The sequence below is a fragment of the Macaca mulatta genome, chromosome 15, assembly GCF_049350105.2.
Source record: "Macaca mulatta isolate MMU2019108-1 chromosome 15, T2T-MMU8v2.0, whole genome shotgun sequence".
In the NCBI taxonomy this organism is placed as follows: domain Eukaryota; kingdom Metazoa; phylum Chordata; class Mammalia; order Primates; family Cercopithecidae; genus Macaca; species Macaca mulatta.
The window spans coordinates 81,909,080-81,932,594 of NC_133420.1; the positions used below are offsets into that span (position 1 = coordinate 81,909,080).

Genomic DNA, 23,515 nt, shown 5'->3' on the forward strand with positions numbered 1-23,515 from the left:
AACAAACAAAAAACACTCAAAGAACCTATGGATCAAAGAAGAAATCACAAAGGAATTACAAAATATTTAGAGGTGAATATAAAGAAACACAACACACCAAAACTACGCCATGTAGCAAATACAGTTGCTCAGAAGGAAATTTACAGCCATAAGCACCTATGTTTTAAAAAGACGTATCTCATTAATATCCTAAGTTTGTAACTTGAGAACCTAGAAACAGAATAGCAAACTAAACTCAAAGATAGAAGAAAATAAATAATAAATATTAGAGTTGAAATTTTAAAAGGAGAAGGGATAGAAAAACAATTGAGAATCAAAGCAAAAGGTTATTTCCTCAAAAGAATGTTCAATTTTGCAAACCCTTAGCTAAACTACCAAAGAAAAACAAAGGATGCAAATAACTAAAATCCGAAATGACATGAGAACACTATTATTAACTATAAAGAAATGAAAATGATTATAAGATAATAAAAAGAATTATTAGATATATTACAATGAATCCATCTGATTCTGGGCTTTTGTTTGCAGACTTTTTGTTACTGACTCAACCTTGCTATTCATTACTGGTCCGTTCAGGTTTGCATGATGCTAAATACCTAATTAAATGGATTATTAGTTAGAGTAAGTATTAATAAGGAAGTTGCCATTTTATTACTTTTTTCTCTATATATAAAACAGCATTTTTGTCCTTCATTTCCTCTATTATTGATTTTCTTAGTTGACTTTTTATAGTGACACATTTTGATTCCATTTGTTTAGTATATATTCCATATTTATATAAATTATTAAACATATTTATAATTATCAATAATTTTCCTTCAAATTAAATAATTTAATAATTTAGATAAATAATTTAGATAAAATGGACAAATTGCTAGAAACACCTGGATTACCTAAACTGACTCAAGAACAGTCTTAACCAATATAACAAATGAAGAGACTGAGTCGCTTATCAAAACCTCCCAACAAAGAAAAATTCAGGGACAGGTAGCTTCACTGGTGAATTCTACCCAACATCTGAAGAAGAATACCAAACCCTCTAAAACTGTTATAACAACTAGAAGAGGATGTAATACGTCCTAACTCATTCTGTAAGGACAGCATAATCCTGATACCAAGGCAAGTGTAAAATAAAGATATATCAATAATGTAAGGTTGGTTTAACATCAAAAAAATCAATTAATAGAATACACCACACCAGTATAATGAAAGAAAAGGGTGGGTGGGTGCAGTGGCTACACCTGTAATCCCAACTTTTTGGGAGGTTGAGGCAGGTGAATCGCTTTGAGCTCAGGAGTTCAAGACCAGCCAAAGCAACACGGCAAAACCATGTCTCTACAAATAATTAGCAAGGCATGGTGGCTGACACCTGTAGCCCCAGCTGCTTCGGAAGCTGAGGTTGGAGAATTGCTTGAGCCTGGGAAGCAGAGGTTGCAGTGAGCTCTGTCATGCCACCACACTCTAGCCTGGGTGACAGAGTGAGATCCTGTCTCCAAAAAAAAAAAAGAAAGAAAAAGAAAGACAGAAAGAACAGAGAAACCACATGATCATTTCAATAGATGCAAAAAAAGTAAAAGTATTTGGCAAAATCCAATATTCCCTTCATAATGAAAAACACCTGATGGGAAGAGGTAGAGCAAGATGGCTAAATAGAAGCCTCAAGCAATCATTCTCCATGCACAAACACCATATTGAACAACTATCCACATACAAAAAAAGTACCTTCTTAAGAACCAAAACTCAGGTTAGCAATCACAGTACCTGGTTTTAACATCATATTAAAGAAAGAGGCACTGAAGAAGGAAGGACAGACAGTCTCGAGTAACCCACACAACCCTTTCCGTATCCCCCAGCAGTAGCTGCATGGTGCAGAGACAGAAATTGTGTTCTTGGGAGAGGCAGAGCACAGGGACTGAGGAACTTTGCACTGCAACTCAGTGCTACTCTGTCATAGTAGAAAGCAACATGGGGCAGAACTCAGCTGGCACCATAGAGGGAACATGTAGACCAGCCCTAGCCAGAAGCAAATCTCCCAACCCAGCAGTTAGAACCTGAGTTCAGGCAAGCCCTGTCACAATGAGCTAATATGATCTGAGGTCCTAAATAAACTTGAAAGGCAGTCTAGGTCACAAGGATTGCAACCAGGCAGTCTTGGTGGAGTGCTAGACTCAGAGCCAGTGGACGTGAAGTGCATGTGACCTAGTAAAATACCACCCAGCACAGCACAGGGAATACTTATATCACCCTCATCTAAGTGAAGGCAGTGCAGCTCATAGCTCCATGAGAGACTCGTACCTTCTGCTAGAGAAGAGGAGAGAATTAAGAGGACTTCATCTTGCAACTTGGACTTCATCTTGCAACTTAAACACCGGCTGAGCCAAACTACAATAAGGCACCAGGGAGTGCCCTGAAGCACCCATTCCTGGACCTAGCTCCTGAACAACATTTCTAACCATGCCCTGGACCAGAAAAAAACAAACTCCTCTGAGGGAAAGGCCCAGTCCCAACAGGATTCATCTTCTGGGTGACAGACATGTGGAGAGACTTCTCAGCTTGAAGAAAGGGAAGAGAAGAGTGGGAAGGACTTTGTATTGAGGCTTGGTTACCAGCTCAACCGTAATGGAATAGAGGACCAGGTAAATTCCTACTTTTCCCAACTCCAGTCCCTGACTCCCGGATGGCCTATCTGCACATGCCAGGGCAAACTTGCTGTACTGAAGGGAAGGACACGGGTCTGGCTGGATTAAGAAATTGCTGATTGTGGAGTCCTTAGTCCTTGAGTAAACACATGCAGTAACCACATAGTGGTATCCATGGGCCTTGGGTGAGAACCAGTGCTGCACTAGCTTCAAGTATGACCCAGCTCATTTCCAATGTTGGTGGTCACAGGGGTGCTTGTGTAACCCATCCACTAAATCCAGGCAGCTCATCACAGAGAAAGATTCCATTTGTCTCGGGGAAAGTAAGGGAAGAGAACAGTCTCTGCCCAGTAATCCAGGAAATTCTCCCGGATATCACACAAGACCACCAAGGCAGTATTTCTAATTCTATAAGAGGCACAGTGTTACTGGGCTTATAGTGCCCTCTAATGCAGATAAGGCTACAATGACCAAAGACATAGATCACAACATCCAAGTCCCTTCAAACACCAGGAAAGCCTTCCCGAGAAAGATGAGTACAAACAATCACAGACTGTAAAGAATGCAAAAGATACCTAAGTCTTCAATGCCCAGATACCAGTGAATATCCACAAGCATCAAATCATCCAAGAAAACATGACCTCACCAAATGAACTAAATGAATAACCAAGGGCAAATTGTGGAGAGATACAGATATGTGATCTTTCAGACAGATAACTGAAAATAGCTGCTTTGAGGAAGTGCAGTCAAGATAACACAGATAAGGAATTCAGAATCCTACAGATACATTTTTAAAATAAATTGAAGTTATTAAAAAGAATAAAGCAGAAATTCTGGAACTGAAAAATGTAACTGACATATTAAAGAATGCATCAGCCTCTTGAAAGCAGAACTGATCAAGCAGAAGAACTAGTTAGACTGAAGACAGGTTGTTTGAAAATACAGTCAGAGGAGACAAAATAAAAATGAGTAAAAAGAATGAAGCACACACACAAGATTGAGAAAATAAAGTGAAACGGGCAAATCTAAGAATTACTTGCCTTAAAGAGAGGTAGAGAAAGGTCAGGCTAGAAAAGTTATTCAAAGAGAAAATATCAGAGAACATACCAAACCTAGGGAAGAATATCAGTATCCAAGAACAAAAAGGTTATAGACCATGAAGTAGATGTAACCCAAAGAAAACTACCTCAAGGCATTTAATAATCAAAATCCCAAAGGCCAAGGATAAAGAAAGGATACTGAAAGCAGAAAAAAAGCACACACACACACACACACAAATAACATACAACGGACCTCTAATACATCTGGCAGCAGATTGCAAAGTGGAAACTACAGGCCAGTAGAGAGTGCCATGACATATTTAAAGTGCTGAAGGAAAAAAAAAAAAAAACTTTTAACATAGAGTAGTATATCCATCAAAAATATCCTTCAAACAAAGACTTTCCCAGACAAACAAAAGCTGAGGGATTTCATCAACACCAAATCTGTCCTACAAGGAATGCTAAAAAAATTCTTCAATTTGAAAGAAAATAAAAAACGACATTAATAAGCAATAAGAAGCCATACAAAGGAACAAAGCTCACTGGCAAGAGTAAGTATATAGACAAATACAGAGTATTATAAAAGTGTAATTGTAGTGTAAACTACTCATATCTTGAGTAAAAACAACAAAAGGTAAATCTATCAAAAATAATAACTGTGACAACTTTCAAGACTTACTACAGTAGAATAACATATAAATAAAAAGAACAAAACGGTACAAAACAGGATGAAGATTAGAGTTTATATTAGTTTTCTCATTGTTTGTTAATGTGTATATGCAATCAGTGTTAAGATGTAATCAGTTTAAAATAATGGGTGATAAAACAGTATATGCAAGCCTCATGGTAACCTCAAATCAAGACACATACAATGGATACATAAAAAATAAAGAAGAAATTAAATCATACCACCAGAGAAAATCACCTTTACTAAAAGAAAAACAGAAGGAAGAAAAAATGGAAGAGAAGACCACAAAACAACCAAAAACTTAAAAAACAAAAAATAACAAATGGCAGGAGTTAAGTCCTTACTTATCAATAATAATGCTACAGGTAAATGAAACAAATGCTCACTAATAATGCCGAAAGCAAATGGAACAAACTCTCCCCATGTACATATTTTTTCAAAAAGCAAGACTCAATCATCTGTTGCCCACAAGAAACTTCAGGGGACCAGGCATGGTGATGCACACCTGTAACCCCAGCACTTTGGAAGGCAGAGGCAGGAGAGTCACTTGAGCCCAGGAGTTTGAGATCAGTCTGGGCAACATAGCAAGACCTCACTCTACAAAAAATTAAAAAACAAAAATTAGCGAGATATGGTGGTATATGCCTGTAGTCTCAGCTACTCAAGAGGCTGAGGTGGGAGGATTGCTTGAGCTTAGTAGGTGGAGGCTGAAGTGAGCCATGATCATGCCACTGTACTCCAGTCTGGGTAACAGAACAAGACCATGAGAAAAGGGAAGGAAGGACGGAAGGAAGGACGGAAGGAAGGAAGGAAGGAAGGAAGGAAGGAAGGAAGGAAGGAAGGAAGGAAGGAAGGAAGGAAGGAAGGAAGGAAGGACTTAACCTAAAAATACATACAGATCAAAAATAAAAGGGTGAAAAATATATTCCATGCAAATGAAAACCAAAATAGAGCAGAAGTAGCTATACCTCCATCACACAAAATAGATTTCAAGACAACAACTATAAAAAGAAATAAAGAAGATCATTATATAATGCTAAAGAGGTCAATTCAGCAAAAGACTGTAACAAATGTAAATATATATACATGCACCCAACACTGGAGCATCAAGATATATAAAGAAAATATTATTATAGCTAAAGAGAGAGAGGCCCCAATACAATAAGAGCTGGAGGCTTCAACACCCCACCTTCAGCATTGGATAGGTAATCCAGACCATAAATCAACAAAGAAACAAGACTCATCTGCACTACAGACCAAATGTACCTAATAGATATTTACACCACATTTCATCCAATGGCTGCAGAATACACATTCTTCTCCTCAGCATGTAGCTCATTCTCAAGCATAGGCCATATGTTCACCACAAAACAAGTGTAAACAATTCAAAAAACTAAAATTATATCAAGCATCTTCTCTGAGCACAGTGGAATAAAACTAGAAACAAGTAACAAGAAAAATTTTGGAAATGACATATCACATGGAAATTAAACAATATGCTCCTGAATGACCAGTAGGTCAATGAAGAAAGTAAGAAGAAAACTGAAAAATTCCCAGAAGCAAATGATAATGGAAACACACCATACCAAAACCTATGGGCTACAGTGAAAGTAGTACTAAAAGCAAATTTTATGCTATAAACATCTACATCAAAAAAGCACCTAACAAATAAACAACCTAATAATGCATCCTAAAGAACTAGAAAAGCAAGAGCAAACAAAATGCAAAATTATTAGAAGAAAAGAAAGAATAAAGATCAGAGCAGAAATCAATGAAATTGAAACAAACAATACAAAAGAACAATGAAAAGAAAGTTGGTTTTTTGAAAGATAAACTAAGTGGACAAAACATTAGCCAGATTAACTCAGGAAAAAAGAAACCCAAATAAAATCAGAGATGAAAAAGTAGACATTACAACAGATACTGCAGAAATTCAAAGGATTATTAATGGCTACTATGAGCAACTATATGCTAATAAATTCAAAAATCTAGAATAGACAAATTGATAGACACATACAACCTACTAAGACAGAACCATGAATAAATCCAAAACCTGAACAGATCAATAACAAGTAATGAGATTGAAGCCTTAAATAAAAAGTCTACCAGAAAATATGTCTCCCAGCTTCACTGTTGAATTCTACCAAACATTTAAATAAGAACTAACCCCAATCCTGCTCAAACTATTCTGAAGAATAGAGAAAGGAATACTTTCAAACTCATTCTACAAGGTCAGTATTACCCTGATACCAAAGTCAGACAAAGACACATCAAAAAAAAGAAACTACAGGCCAATATTCCTGATGAACACTGATACCAAAAATCCTCAATAAAATATTAGCACCAAATCAAAAAATCATTCATCATGACCATGTAGAATTCATCCTAGGGATGCAAGGATGGTTTAACATATGCAAATCAACCATTAGGATACATCATGAGATACATCATATCAACAGAATGAAAAACAAAACCTGGCCAGGTGTGGTGGCTCACGCCTGTAATCTCAGCACTTTGGGAGGCTGAAGCAGGCAGATCATCTGAGGTCAGGAGTTCGAGACCAGCCTGGCGAACATGGCAAAACCCTGTCTCTACTAAAAATACAAACATTAGCCAGGCATGGTGGTGCATGCCTGTAATCCCAGCTACTCAGGAGGCTGAGGCAGGAGAATCACTTGAACCCAGGAGGCAGAGGTTGCAGTGAGTCAAGATCGTGCCACTGTACTCCAGCCTGGGTGACACAGCGAGACTCCATCTCGAAGACAAAAGCCAAAACAAAACACATGATCATTTCAATTGATGGTGAAAAAGCATTTGATAAAATTCAACATTGTGTCATGATAAAAAACTCTCAAAAAAACTGGATATAGAAGGAACATACCTCAAAACAATAAAAGCCATAAATGACAGCCTGGAAGCTAGTATCACACTGAATGTGGAAAAGCTGAAAGCTTGATGCTAAAATCTGAAACATGACAAGGATACCCACTTTAACCACTGTTATTCAGCACAGTACTGGAAGCCCTAGAGCAATCAGACAAGACAAAGACAGAGCATCCAAGTTGGAAAGGAAATAGTCAAATCATCCTTGTTTGCTGATGATATAATCTCATATTTGGAAAAACCTGAAGACTCCACCAAAAACCTATTAGAATGAATAAACAAATTCAGTAAAGTTGCACGATACAAAAGTAACATACAAAAATTAGCAGCATTGCTATAGGCCAACAGTGAACAATCTGAAAAAATAATTAAGAAAGTAATCCTACTTATGATAGCTACAAATAAAATTAAATACCTAGGAATTAACCAAAGTAGTTAAAGATCTCTACAGTGAAAACTATAAAACATGGATGAGAGAAACTAAAGAGGACACACACACACACAAAAAAAAAAAAAAAAAAAAGGAAAGAAATACCTTGCTCATGGATTGGGAGAATCAATATTGTTAAAATGTCCATACTGCCCAAAGCCATCTACAGATTCTATGCAATCCCTATCAAAATACTAATGACATTCTTTGCAGATTTTTTTTAAATCTGAAAATTATATGGAATCACAAAAGACCCAGAGTAGCCAAAGCTATCCTGAGCAAAAAGAACAAAACTGGAGGAATCACATTACCTGACTTCATATTAGATTACAAAGCTATAATAACCAAAATGACATGGTACTGTCATAAAAACAGACACATAGACCAATGGAGCAGAAGAGAGAATTCAGAAATACAGTGATACATCTACAGCAAACTCACTGTTAACAAAAGTGCCATGAAAATACATTTGGGAAGACAGTCTCTTCAGTTAATGGTGCTGGGAAAATTGGATATACATATGCAGAAGAATGAAACTAGACCCCTATCTGTTGCCATATACAAAATTCAAATCACAATGGATTAAAGACTTAAGTCAGACCTCAAACTGTGAAGCTACTAAAAGAAAACATTGCAGGAACTCTACAGGACACTGGACTGCACAAAGATTTCTTGAGTAATACCCCACAGGGACAGGAAACCAAAGCAAAAATGTACACATGGGATCACATCAAGTTAAAAAGCTTCTGCACAGCAAAGAAAGCAATCAACAAAGTGACAATATCTGCAAACTATCCATCTGACAAGGGATTAATAACCAGAATATATAAGGAACTCAAACAACTCTATGTGAAAAAAAATCTAATTATCTGATTTAAAAAGGGACAAAAGATGTGAATACACATTTCTCAAAAGACAAACAAATGGCAAATAGGTATTTGAAAAGACATGGATATCCACTCTTTCTCTATTTAACACTATACTAGGATTTCCAGCAGGAAAATATAAAATAAAATGAAATTAAAAGCACTCAGATTAGAAAGGAAGAAGTGAAACTATGTCTACTTGCAGATGTCGTGATATGACATGTAGAAAGTCTTAAGGAATTTACTAAAAAAAAAAAAAATCAGAATTAGTTAACCTATTCAGAAAGGTTGCAGTATACAAGATCAGTATACAAAACTCAATTGTGTATCTATACATTATGAATGAATGACCTGAAGAGAAAATTAAAAACAGTTCCCATTATAATAGCATCAAAAATAATAAAATATTCAAGAATGCATTTACCCAAAGAAGTGCAAATTTATACCCTGAAAGATACAAAACAACTGAAAAAATTGAAAAAGACCAAAATAAATGGAAAACATTACATGTTGATGGATCAGAAGATTCTTAATATTATTGAGATAATAATACTCCCCAAACTGATTTACTTATTCAAGGCAATCTCTATTAAACTCTCTGATGGCTTTTTTGGCCAGAAGAAAAAAGATAACTCTTTTTTTTTTTAGTGTTTTTTTTTGAGACGGAGTCTCGCTCTGTCGCCCAGGCTGGAGTGCAGTGGCCGATCTCAGCTCACTGCAAGCTCCGCCTCCCGGGTTTACGCCATTCTCCTGCCTCAGCCTCCTGAGTAGCTGGGACTACAGGCGCCCGCCACCTCGCCCGGCTAATTTTCTTGTATTTTTAGTAGAGACGGGGTTTCACCATGTTAGCCAGGATGGTCTCAATCTCCTGACCTCGTGATCCACCCACCTCGGCCTCCCAAAGTGCTGGGATTACAGGCTTGAGCCACCGCGCCCAACTGAAAAATGGTAATTCTAAAATTCATATGAAAATATAACAGACGCAGAATAGCTAATCCAGAAAAAGAAAAAATATGGAGGACACATATACCCCAATTTCAAAACTTGCTACAAATGTGCAAAAATCAAGAGAATGTGGCATAGGCAGGAGGACAGATGTATAGATCAAATAAATAGAACTGAGGTCCAAAAATGAACGCTTATATTTACAGTCAACTGATATGCAAAAATGGTATCAAGACAATTCAGTGGGGAAAAAATAATTTTCTTCAACAAATGGATCCAGTATGTACACAAAGGATTTGAATAGACATTTCTCCAAAGATAGTAATACATGAAAAGATGCTCACCATCATTTACCATCACGAAAATGTAAATCAAAACCACAATGATTTGAGACTAGCCTGGCCAACATGGCAAAACCCCATCTCTACTAAAAATACAAAATTATCTGCATGTGGTGGCACGTGCCTGTAGTCCCAGCTACTCGGGAGGCTGAGGCAGGAGAATAGCTTGTATCCAGGAAGGCAGAGGTTGCAGTGAATCGAGATCACGCCACTGTACTCCAGCCTGGGCGACAGAGCAAGACTCTGTCTCAAACAAATGAACAAACAAAAAACCATAATGAGGTATCACTTCACATCCCTGAGGTGGCTATAACAAAAAGGGCAAAAAATTACAAGTATTGATGAGAAGATGGAAAAATCAAAACCCTCATAGTGTCTGAATGTAAAATGGTGCAGCAGCTTTGGGAAATAGTCTGGCAGTTCCTCAAAAGCTTAAAAACAGTTACCATATGACTCAATAATTTCACTCCTAAGTATATACCCAAAAGAAATGAAAATATATGTACATGTAGGAAATAAAAAGTAGTATCTTTTCCTTACCCACAGCAAGGTTCATGGCTGACATCCCAGTAATAAAAGACAAATTACTAAGAGAAAAATATAACATTTATTTAACCAAAGTTTTACATGACACAGTAGATGTTGGAAATGAAGACCCAAAGACCCAGGGAAAACTGTGTGTTTTTATGGACAGTCATGCAAAAGTGTGACTGGAGGACAAAGGCATATGATCCTGTGGTAAAATAAACTTATTAGAAAGGACTGTTTGTTCAAATTCTTCTTGGACTCTAGGTACAAGACAGAACCTCTCTGAATGAGGGTTGTAAGATCTACTTTCCAGGAAGGTAGCTATGAGAATTCTTTTATGACCATGCTTCATGGGAGAAAGCTGGGAGAAGATCAGTGAACAACCTTGCTGCTTTTGTGGATACTGAGTAAATGATGTGGACCATCACATCCAAAAATAAATTATAAATAGATTAAAGACTTTAGGGTGGGGAAAACTTTGTCATATAAAACTTTTAAAGCAAAAACATTTGAGAATAAAATAATAAAATGACTACCAAAATTCACAAACTTTTGAAATTCCAGTTTTCCTTATTCAAGGTTTATAGAACAAGGTATTTATAAGATACAAAATATTAGTATGCAAAATAAATAATGAATGCCCAAAAAGCAGTAAGAAAAAGACAATAACCCCATGAGAAAAAAATGTTACACAACTACAAGTCACAGCAAATCCCAGAACTGATTATTCAAATAGAATAAATAAGGAAATAAAAATTATCACCAAATAATCATGTAGCTGTGAATTAACACAAGTACTGGTTTACCCTTATCACACTTCCAAATTGTTTAAAGCTTGCGCAGAAGCAGAAACTGATACAAAAATTAAGAAAATAAATCCACCAGAATTCAGTTCTCTCAATGGCTCAGTCAACCCATGATTGTGCACTAATAGACTTAAATATTTCCATAAATAATCTGCAACAGGTTTATACTCCGAGAAAGATGTATCCTTCTCCCCTAACTTAAATATTCTTGCATACATGCATATACACACCCATACATCCATACATATTACATCGTCCCTCAGTATTCCTGGAGGATTGAATGCAGGACTCTCCACAGATACCAAAACCCAAGGATGCTTTAAATCTCATATATAAAATGGCATAGTATTTGCGAATACCCTACACACGTTCCCACATACTTTAAATCATCTCTAGATCACTCAAAATACCGAATACAATGTAAACAGCTGTTATATCGTATTTTTACTTGTATTGTTTTCTATTATTGTATTGTTACTTTTAATTGTGGTTTTTTTTTCTGAATAGTTTGACCCACTGATGCAGAACCTGCAGACACATATGGTCAGCTGCTTATAACTATTGAATAGCTCTGTGTGTGTGTGTGTGTGTGTGTGTGTGTGTGTGTGTGTGTTCTTTTTAGGGGTATACACATTGAGAGACCACCATATTTACTAGCACTAAAATCTGGATCTGGCCTTTTCAACAAAATCTATAGTTAAAAAAAAAACATGCAATTTAATAAGAAAAGAAATTAGCAAAAACCTCTAAAGACAAAGAGAATGCCATAAAAAAGTATTATTTTGAAAAATACTCATAAAAAAATGTAAGAAACCACTGCCTCACTTGATTAGCCTTTTAAAAGGGTATAAGAATATAATGATTGATTGTAACTTTTATCTTCTATAAAAATAAAAATTTCCCACAAATAAGGCCCTTTCCTTTAAAGTCAAAGAAAGCACCACCGTAGAACCACATATTTGTATTGTTTAACAGTTTAGTATTTTTTATACTTTATATTTTAAAGGATCTAGAAAATAGTCTTAAAAACCATATTGCAATAAATTCTAGCTATCTTTGTAAGCTTAAGCCTTAAGTGAAAAAGTTAAAACCCATGATTCTAAATATGTTATTTGAAAACACATTTTATTTCAAAATGCAATAGCCTTTATTTTTTAATGATTACATTTTAGGATAACCATTTGAAGTCAGTTTCCTGCTTTGCAACATCAATTTTTAAAAAGCTGTGGGTCTTAAGTGAAAGAATATAAATTAATGCTAGTCCTCACTGGAGGATATGAATATATAGCTAGTTATTTAAAGAAAATAACATGTATTAAACTTCCTAGAAAAAGTTAGATCCAAAAGAGGAGTATGGATTCAATTCCTATTGTATACCTTTATTTTTGCATCAGTGCTATATTTTTCTTTTCTCCAATGTGCTTCCTGCTTCCTCAGTTTCTCCAGGTCATTTAGCAGGTCAGTGCAGCGGGTACTTAATTTATTGTTTTCCTCCTCCAGATTTTTTATAATTAGTCTATTTTGCTCTTCTTTGTTCTGTGCACACTCTTTAGTGTCCTGTAGAACAGAACCACAAGGGCAAATAAACAAAACAAAAACCCAAAAAATGGTGAGAATTAATCAGCAAATACAAACTGTGCAGTTTTACCCTCACAGAAGCTTCTCCTATATTTGATAGCCAAGGTCACCTGTGTACTTTTATTGGCCTCTTTTCATGCAGGTGGATGGGTCATATTTTTTCACTGGATGACAGCTTTGATGAGTACACATTTGCAAAGAGCCCATTAATTGATCAAGCTGCCTTTGATGCTGTCCCCAGCTATTTTTGAGACCCATACAGATATATCCTCCCAGACCTGGGTTTTATCAATTAATAATGCCAGTCCCATCAGAATCTAATTACAAGAAGCCACATATTCACACTCCTACTTTCTTAGCTCCATTTCCATCATTAACTATTTATCTAAAAGTTATAAAGCTTGGAGTTCTAGCTTTAAAGCATCCTTATCAGAGTTTTTGCATGTGAGAAAACTGTATGGTACAGGAGGGCCTAAGGCAATTTTTCCTCCAAACCTGTCACTTTCTGTGCCACAAAGGCTAACAAAGCTTAAAGCAGAACTTCAAAGCAACAGTCCCACAAAACTATGTACAAGTCAACACACCTTAATTTCTTGACTTTTATCTTTAAATTTCTTCTCCAACTCACTGAATTCTTTCCTTAAGAAAGCATTTTCTTCATCTACTGCAATTTTCCGTTTTACAAGGTCATTTATTTCCTGTTTCAGTACTGATTCTCTCTGTAGAAAAAATTTAAATTACTGGTGAGCTTTTATTTCTAAGAAAAAATATTTTATTTCAAAGGTTTTATATTTTGATTTGCTAATGTTATGATTAATTAGCTTTCATAATAATGTCTGTCACCAAAATTCTCATCTCCTGAAACATGTCCATGAATTTTTAACTAAAATGTGCAAGTACAGGGCCTATTTATGTTGAAGAACACATAAAAACTGGACACTAAATATTAAACCACACTCAGAAAGCAAACTTTCAGAATTTAGGTGTGTAATAGGAGAAAAACAAGATTTTACAAACCATTCTAATTAAAGAAAATATATTTATAGCTAACGTAATTCCTCATTCTTTTATTTGAATGTCATTTAGAAGGAACTTTTCTGAAAAACTATTGATTTTGTAAAAGCATAAATCACTTTAAAAATTTTTAAATGGCAAGTTTGTTTTAGTACTAATAATATCTTGCTCTGTAGCCAGAATATTTAGAATGTTAAGGCTGCCATAATTTTTAACCAAACATTCTTCTCACATGTGAGATACCTAAATTACACCTACGAGGTGGATGTACCCATGACTCAATTTTTAGCTTCCCTTGTTTCTCTGGACATCTTTTCTCTCAGAAAATGTAGCGCCTCTCTTGGCTGCTAATCTTACCTCTGTCTGAAAGACTATCTAATCTATATTCCAGCCCTCACCTTCCCAATCACCAATCTCATATTTCCAGCTATACAAGACCCCTCCCTTTGGATTGTCTACTACCTCAAACTAACTTGCTAAAAATGGAATCCATATCCTGATACTCTTTCCTAAACTTCTTCAACTTTTATCAATCCATCCATTCTTTCAACTAATATTTATTAAACACATACTATCTAGCCTGACACAATTACTGGAAGCCTCCAAGTAAGACTCAATAACACCTTCTGTCTATCAACCAAGAAAGAGAGACATCAAGATAGAAACACTTTTTTTTACGTAATACGCTCAGTTGACCTTTATTCCATTTCTGATCTATCACTGATGCTGATTCCTTTATACTCTCATATTTCCTCCTTATCAAACTGTCTCCAAAGGACTTGGGAATAAACTGAAAATGAGAGGAAGACCCAGGATTATGATGAAAAGTGGATTTTTAGAAATAAAGTGAAAATATATTCAATATTCTATTTTATTTATTTAATTTTTTAAGAGACAGGGTCTCGCTCTGTCCTGTCACCCACTCTGGAGTGCGGTGGCACAATCATGGCTCACTGCAGCCTCGAACTCCTGGACTCAAGGGATCCTCCCATCTCAGCTTCCCAAGCAGCTAGGACCATAGGTATGTGCCACCAACCCAGCTAATTTTTAATTTTCTTCATAGAAATGAAGTCTCACTATGTTACTCAAACTCCTGGACTCAAGCAATCTTCCCAGCTCGGCCCTGCTGAGATTACAGGTGTGAGCCACTGTGCCCAACCCCAATACTCTAATTTTTAAAAGTGTAATATTAATTATTGATTTTATTATATTTATAGGTAAAACATAATTTAGATACTGAATACATACAAAAATAATCTGTGATAAATGTGTAAAGAATTTTTTTTAAAAAAAAAGTAAAAGGAGCGGCCCTGTACGTACCAACATTCAGCTAGGAAACACAACTGTACCATTATCTTTGATATCTCATGTATGACCCTTTATCCTCTAGTACTTCCTATTCCCTCCAAGGGTAAGCATTATCTTGAAACCCTGATTCTTATCTTTGCCTTGCTTTTCTTTATAGTTCAAAGACAGATATATGTCCCTATTTAATATGCTGTATAGTTTTGCTTACTTCTGAACTTAAATCTTATTATGCATATTATGTAGCTTGCTATTTTTGCTCAACATATGTTCCCAAATTTATTCATAATAATGAATGTAACTGTAGATCAATTACCTTGATGTAATTAATCCATCAGATATTATTAATCCATCAGATAACTATGCTCTATTTATCCATCTTTTATCAGTGTGTAAAGGGGTATACAAAGAATACTGTTATGAACACTCTTAAGCATGACTCCAAATATTCATGACCAAGAATTTCTCCCAAGCAGTGTTTTTCAAACTACAGATTACAATCTAGTAATGGATCATTAAATCGATTTAGTTACAATAATTGGTATTTTTTAAACGCATTATAATACAATAGAAAATATCAAGGTAATAGGCACATATTATTAGCAATGAAACTACAGTTATAGGAATAAACTTACAAAACAGACATGCTTCATAAATTATTTTCTAAACTTTTATCATATTTAAGATTTTTCTTGTATTTAAATATTAGTAAATTCACATTTGATATAAAAATTTTCATATGTTTACCTTAATTATATGTACTAAAAATAACTATTATTATGTGAAACTTTTATTTTGTGTGTGTATAATGGGTCATGAAGTAAAATGTACTTCAGGGATAATACTAACAAAAGTTTGAAGAACACTTCTCTGGATTATATCCACTTAGAGGTGAAATTGCTAAGTCAAAGACTATTCGCATTTCAGGAGTTTTCATTACTCTACCTCCCCACCAACACTTAACTCTCAGGGTTGGAAATTTTTTTAAATCCAATAAGTACAAATGGCATCTCAGTTTTTAACTTTTCTGTTCTATTTTAATTATTAGGCTGTATCAAAATGTGCCTGACATCAATCAAATAATATAAAAATAGATGCATAAAAATGGCTCATCCACAATTTACAATCACTTTTTCTACTCTCAGCTAAGTCTTATGCTCCTTTGAGACTCAACTATCACCTCCTCAATAAAAGCATCCCTTACTATCCCAGTATTTTGTAATTCTTGCCATTTCTAAATTTTTGTGTTATTATACATTTGACACATAACAAACTACCTAGTGTTGCTAATAATCTTTCTACTCATAATATCTCCCAAATTGGACTGTTAACTGTTTACAGATGAGATTGACACTAAATAATAAATTCAATAATACAAGCATTAAAACTGTCTGTAAAATACCCATAAGCCTATCCTTTGAAGAAAAAAATGACAAAATTTGAGCCTATCTTATCTATTCTGGAAATTACTTAAACTCTAGGAAGAACACTGACCAACTGACAAATTTTAAAAGGGTTTTCCCATTACAGTGAACTAAACTTAACAGGCACTGACAATATAAATGATACCAACAGAGAATCCTTTCATGAGAATTATTTAATAATTTAGATTTTGACATTTGAGTGAACTTATAATAGTAATTCAAAAGGACAAACAGACTCAATCTGTAAATTAAAAAGCATAATAAGATTAAAAAATTGCTTAACCAAAACTATCATATTCCAATAGTTTAATATTACATTGCATAATATAGTTTCTTATATCACAAAATCATTAAAGTAATAAAAGATTTTCTCCCAATACAAGAGCACTGTAAACTCTGAAAGTGTAAAAGTTCGTATAAATCAACATATTATCCTAATAAAATATACCCTCGATAATCTAAATAATGAAAGCACAGATATATACAGTTAAAGTTCATTTTAAAATTAAGCTTTATTAATATTTTTCAACAAAACTTTCTGAATAGAGGCAGGTAAATTCTTAATAGTCTGGCTTGAGTTAATATTAAAATAGCAAACAGAATTCAGAGGAACCATAAAGCATTAAGGGGTGACAAGAGAGAGAATGTCTGGAACAAATATTTATTACAGATAAGCCATGAAATGAATAATTCAAATAATGGTCAAGAGAAGTCTACAGAGTAACAAGAAAATAATAGTGAGTATGAAGCAGGGATAAAAATGTGTCGGGGGTGGGGAAGGTGCATAAGGCCCAAACTCTATTAGGCAATACTTGAGCATAGTTAATTTATTATTTATATTAACCTATTTTCAAAATGGACATGAAACTTTTAACAAAAAACAAACAAAGCAGTAATTAAACCACAATAACTAAAACAATGATAAGTGGAGAAAAAGGAAGGGATAAAAGTAATTGAAATTAAGAAATAAAACTTCTGAGCCTCCTGGAAGGTAAGGAAAAAAGGAAATATAATGTTAAAAAGCAATTATCATCTAATTAAATACAATATACTAGGTTATCGTAAGTCATGCTATCAAAGCACAATACTAAAAGGGAAATGTATTACATAATTTTATAACAGTGACAAAGCTAAAACATAGTCTTACCCAAAAAAATGGCAATTCTTTATACTAATAATTATTAGATTGTACTCTACAAAAGTTTTTCTGCAACCAGTGGAAAAAAAAAATCTGTGTGTGTAACTTTCTAGTAATTTCACTAGATAGAAGTAAGATTTAAATAAGCTAAAGGATTTGTCATTCTAATTCTTATTCTATCTCATAGCTATAAATCTTGAAAATTAGGAGCTATTTAATATTTTTCAGTGGAACAACAATTCAATGGAGGGGGCTTCTGGTTTCCAGTCCAGCATGTAAGGAACTTGACAGTCGTCTTTCTCATTTACACAATAAGCAAAAAAGCTGAACAAACTGAAAATCAACAACTCTTTCCAGATCCATCAGAGAATTGAGACTATCCAGCAAACCAACGTCCCCAAAATTGAAGAGACAGGCAAACAGAGAGAATAACAACTTAATGGAACAGATGCCCAGGAGAAAAATCTTTCACAGGAGCCAGCACCAGGGTGGAAAAACTTATTCTGTAATTAATGAATTATTAGAAGATCAATATGGACAAGTCTGAGAGTTTAAAACTCAAGGATGGCCCAGTTTTGGGCAGGGGAAGGGGACAAACAGCACTCAGAGGAATCATAAAACAGTAAGAGGTGACACATTTTCATAAGTGTAACCTACTGGATCCCTGTCATGTTGCCACAGGGAAGATCAGACAATAATTCCTTCCTGTTTCCAGTATGTGGAGGGAGAAAGTAACCATCTTTAAATACTCAGAGTATTCTTTTCTTCTTACCAAGGCCTGCCATCGAGAAAAACTATTTTACCAGAGCCCAGACTCATGGGGTTTTACCTGAGCCTAACTAACCAACTTGGAGAAGGGAAATACCCAACTCAAGCACCTTCTAGCCTTCCTGTCTCTCCTAAGGGGATAAGGGGAGTGGGGAAACAAACAAAAAACTAAGAAGCACTTTTGAAGGTCACAATTCAGAAGCACAGCTCACCAAAAGATTGAAACCCAAACATAACACTACAGACAGCTTCCTCTCCTCCCCCAACACCCCACCACCACGTCAATGGGGCTATTGTATAATTAATAGGTTTGACCAAAAACAGCAGTTTTAAATAGCAACTATTAAATTAAATTGCCTCTGTAGGTAGCTAACTGTAACCTAACAATATGTAAACACAACCCTACTTGAGAGTATATTTTTGTACAGTAGCCAAGTCTCAGCCAATCACAGCAGCCAAGCATTGAGCCAATCACAAGGGCAAATTGCCAAAACATGTCCAAATAAGGCAAACACCAAACTGTAACCAATCTGGCTATTTCTGTGTGTCACTTCCACTGTCTGGCTATACATAGTCCCAGCCCACATTGGGGAGCAGAGCTCTCTGAACCACTTTGAGTGTTACCCACCTCAAAGTGAAACACCTGAGTGTTACCCAATTCATGAATTTTTTTTCATCTCAATTAAACTCCATTGAATTTAATTTGTTTAAAGTTTTTCTTTTTAAGAAAATCGAATTATGCATATCAAGGATATTTATAAGGTATCTACAAAACTTCAAAAAAGACATGGATACCAGAGTTTTATCTCTAACTCATACCACAGCGAACAGTGGAGACAGCCTAATCTCTAGCCAGATAAACATAAAATCTATTTACCCCAGCTGTTTTTACCCATTTGGTTAATTTTATATGTCAATTTGGCTATACTACCCATGGTACACACATTCTTACCTAACACCAGTCTAGATATTATTGTGAAAGTATTCTTTAGATGTGGTTAACATTTAAATTAATGGGATTTTGAGAAAAGCAGATTACCCTTCATAATGTGGGCTGGCCTCATCCAATCAGTTAAAGGCCTCAAGAAAATACTATGATCCCCAGAGCAGGAAGAAATTCTACCTCCAGACTACCTTAGGATTTGCAATGTAACATAAAGTCTTCCCTAGGTCTCCATTCTGATGGACTGCCCTGCAGAGTTACTTGCCAGCCCACGATTGTGTGAGCTATTACTTAAAATAAAACAGTAATGTAACAAACCTGCACGTTATGCACATGTACCCTAGAACTTAAAGTATAATAATAATAATAATAATAATAAAAAGAAAATAAAAAATAATAATAAAATAAAACAATCAACCAATCCCTCTATCTCCACACCCCATAATGCCACATTTCTTCATTCCTTTCCATTACTTTGTCAGAGTTCAATGATGTCTTAAAATGTCATATGCCATCCCCCTTATATTGCTTTCTAAAATTCATTTTAAAACTTCATGACTGCTAAATGTAATATCTTTTTCAAAAACTCATTCCATTTTTTGTAGCATTTTACAATGACAATGTTTTGCTTCTTGCAACTCTCTTCTCTCAATTCATGAGATACTGCATTGTACTTCCTCCTTACTTCTCTAAAGTCTTTTAGTCTTTTTTACTACAATTTTTCCTTCCTCATTAAAAAATCAGTAAATATCTTGTTCTCAAAATTTTCACTGCTTAAAGTCTTCCCTCTAACTAAACCATTAAATACCCATAATTCCAGGTCAAAACTCTCTCCCAAGTATCAGATTCGTGCTTCTAACAGTTTGCTAAATATCTCTAAATGGAATTCCTATCAGCATCTAAAACATGAACTTTCTACAAGAAGCTCAAAACCTTACCTTCAAAACAATATATACTTCCTGAAAATAACCCTCTTTTTGATAATAATGCCACTGTTCTCCTGGTTTCTCCAAGCCTAAAACCTAAGAGTCATTTTCAAAATTACTATGAAGTCCTTATGGTTCCATTTACATGCCTTTCATTCCTGCCAACCTAATAATTCAGGTCCATGTCAGTGGACCTGACTATGAAATAACTATTAATAATTACTTGCTGGGTATACAGTCATCTGTATGAGACTAAAGAGTGGATGAGAGAGAAATAGACTCTGCCCTCATAGAAACTACAAAGCAGTGTAGGAGAATATGGCAATTTCCACCTTACTTCTATCCTCACCTAATCATCAAAGATATTTAAAAAGCATTAAAGGCAAGAAATGTAACTCCGAATATTCTACAACACCATCACAGGATAATATATACATTTAATACAATATTTTGTTGAACCTAACTGAAAATACACCTTGTACAAAGTTATAACCATCATTGCACAAAAATGAAATGATTAATCCTAAGAAATTTGGGTCCCTACAAAGTAAATGATTTCTCTTATGAGAGTTTAGTATGTTATATATAAGCTATGTGATTCCACTCAAAAGATAAATAATGAAATAATCTCTACTCAAGGATGCAGAAGTAGACAAATAATTTAGCAAAGAAAAGGGGGAAATATATTTTCACTTACAAAAGGCAATGTTTTCTAAGGGTATGCTATGGTTATCCAAAGCTGGTAAACCAAACAGCATTCATTAAAGCTCTGCAAACTTAATGCCTAAGGATATTAAAAAGACCCATTTTGCCAAAACCCATTTTCCTTCTCTAACAGAAGAGAGGTATAATTGAGGAAAAGCCTGCTACACTTGTATCTACATTTTCTCAAATCACCTGAATCTTGGGGTAGCCAAATTTTTTTCCAGTAAAATATGAATACAAATGATGTTTACCATGTCTGGGTCATAAGGCTGTACTTGTTAAGCAGCTTAGCCTAATCCAATGAATACACCAGGCACATGACAACATTTACCTATTTTAGAGTATATTTTAATATTGTTTGATACTTGGGTGGTAAACACAACTGTTTCTTTCCAGAACAAATTTACTAAAATGTTATTCTTAACATTTTATCATTATAGTACCAATTATGACATTTTCTATAGGAAAAACTCAACTGTGGAAAAGGTATAAATTTCAGATTTGTATGTTATATTGGAATCAATATTCCTTTTTAGAAAGAACTGACAGAAATGTAGGGAATGGAACTTTTACTTTTTTCATGAAACAACTTTATAACAACAACTGATCCTAGATCAAAGTTCTCATGAACCTTTAATTGGTTAGAAAGGAAAATAAATTCAAAAGTCAAAAGAGCAGAGTTGCCAAAAAGGTACCTCCCAAGAAAAATTATAGTTTATTTGCTCCATAATGAGCTTGAGTACAAAATGAATTTAAATATTATATAATGATATTAGCCACTCTTAAAATAAATTTTTCACTTCTTTTTTGAGATGTTTATATCTTGAAAATTGCTCCAGAAAGCATGACCACATACACTTTTGAGTGATTACATACTGATTATACAATCACACATAATTTTACATATTACATATAAATATAAATATATGTAATTGTATAATGTACTGATTATACATAAAAGATAGGACTGTACTTGATATAGTGTGAATATTTGTCCCTGCCCAAATCTCACATTGAATTGTAATCCCCAAAGCTGAAAGTGGGGGCTGATGAGAGGTATTTGGGTCATGAGGGTAAATCCCTCATGGCTTGGTGCTGATTTTGCATAGCGAGTGAGTTTTCACGAGCTCTTGTTTAAAAGTGTGTGGCGCCTCCCTCACCATGCCCTGTCTCTCTCTCTCTTGCTCCTGCTATAACCATGTGAAGTGTCACATGCTTTGCCTTCTGACATGAGTAAAGCTCCTTGAGGCCTCCCAAGAAGCAGATGTTCCTGTGCGTCCTGTACTGTCTGCAGAACCATAAGCCAATGAAACCTCTTTCTTATTAATTACCCAGTCTCAGGTATTTACTTATAACAGTGGAAGAATAGCCTAATATAGTATTAATACAAAAATACAAGTTTTAAGTGTAAATAATACGATCTCAATTTTTATCTTTTCTACAAATAAAGTCATCTGAAAATTTACAAGCTTCAGAAGTAAATGATAACTGCTAATAATGGCAAAATTCAACAAAACAAATAATAACAACTAGATACTATTATAAAACTGTAACATTATATAAAAAGTTACAGCCTATTAATTCAGAAAACAAAAGGGTACAAGCAAAGTATTAATAATGAAGAATAATCTTACTAGTGACTTCAAAATACTAATGCTTTAACATAATAAGGACCCTAATATTCTCAATAAACACTATTGCAAAACAAAAATAATTTTAATGATCTACTACCCAAAACAAGTATAGTGATTTTAAATATTTTTATTATAACACCAACCTGTTCAAATTCTTGTATTCTGGCATCCTTGACTTGCAGAATTTCTAGAACTTTTCTGTCTTTACCTTCAGATTTCTGTTTTTCTCTAGATACAAAAATATATAGAGTTTATTAGTCATAATTTGTAGCTAATACTTTAAATTTTCATATCCCAAATATTAACATCACTTTAAAATATAGAAAATTAAATTATCTTGAGTTGACAGCTCTTTCAGAATTAATCAGAAACCATATGGCAAGTGACAGCAACTCACAACTGCTGAAAACTAAGACAACTTCATACTAAAAGAACAGTTTCATTTCCAGATTTAGATATATGATAAAAATTACACAAAATATGGTTTAACCTTGATTGCAATTACCATAATGTCATTGCTTTGAAAATAATTAAAATTAAGTAAACATGTTCTTATTAATTTAAGCTTTCACATACACAATTATATTAAGGATAAAATTTACCATTTTTTAAGTAAGAGTCTCAAAAGAGAGATTGACAGAGATTTACTTATAGTTGATATCCTATAACTAGAATTTTTTTATTTCTGACACCTTCCTATACATTTCTAGTCTCTGAGACTACTATTAACTAAACTAAATGGTAGTTGTACACTCAAAGCATAGTTCTCTGGGAAACAGAAAATCACAATACTTGTAAAGAATGACTATATTCTAAAACAAATACAGCTTTTAAACAAATACAGCTTTACAAAGGAAAAGGAGGAAAAGGGAAAGGAAGGAACAAAGGTCTGAAGAGACTGTATAATCAGGCTG

At 34.5% G+C, this 23,515-nt stretch overlaps 1 protein-coding gene across 8 annotated transcripts in view; it reads right to left on the bottom strand.

Moving 5' to 3' along the window:
- The window catches only part of CNTLN (centlein), a 367,082-nt gene that overhangs the window by 251,952 nt on the left and 91,615 nt on the right, over positions 1-23,515 (bottom strand). For all 8 annotated transcript variants that reach the window (XM_077966047.1, XM_028835147.2, XM_015117646.3 and 5 more), the window contains exons 3-5: positions 22,745-22,829; positions 13,329-13,463; positions 12,544-12,723 (exon numbers count right to left, since the gene is read on the bottom strand). In XM_077966047.1, coding sequence (XP_077822173.1) covers positions 12,544-12,723; positions 13,329-13,463; positions 22,745-22,829 — 400 coding nt within the window. The remainder of the gene's footprint in view (positions 1-12,543; positions 12,724-13,328; positions 13,464-22,744; positions 22,830-23,515) is intronic.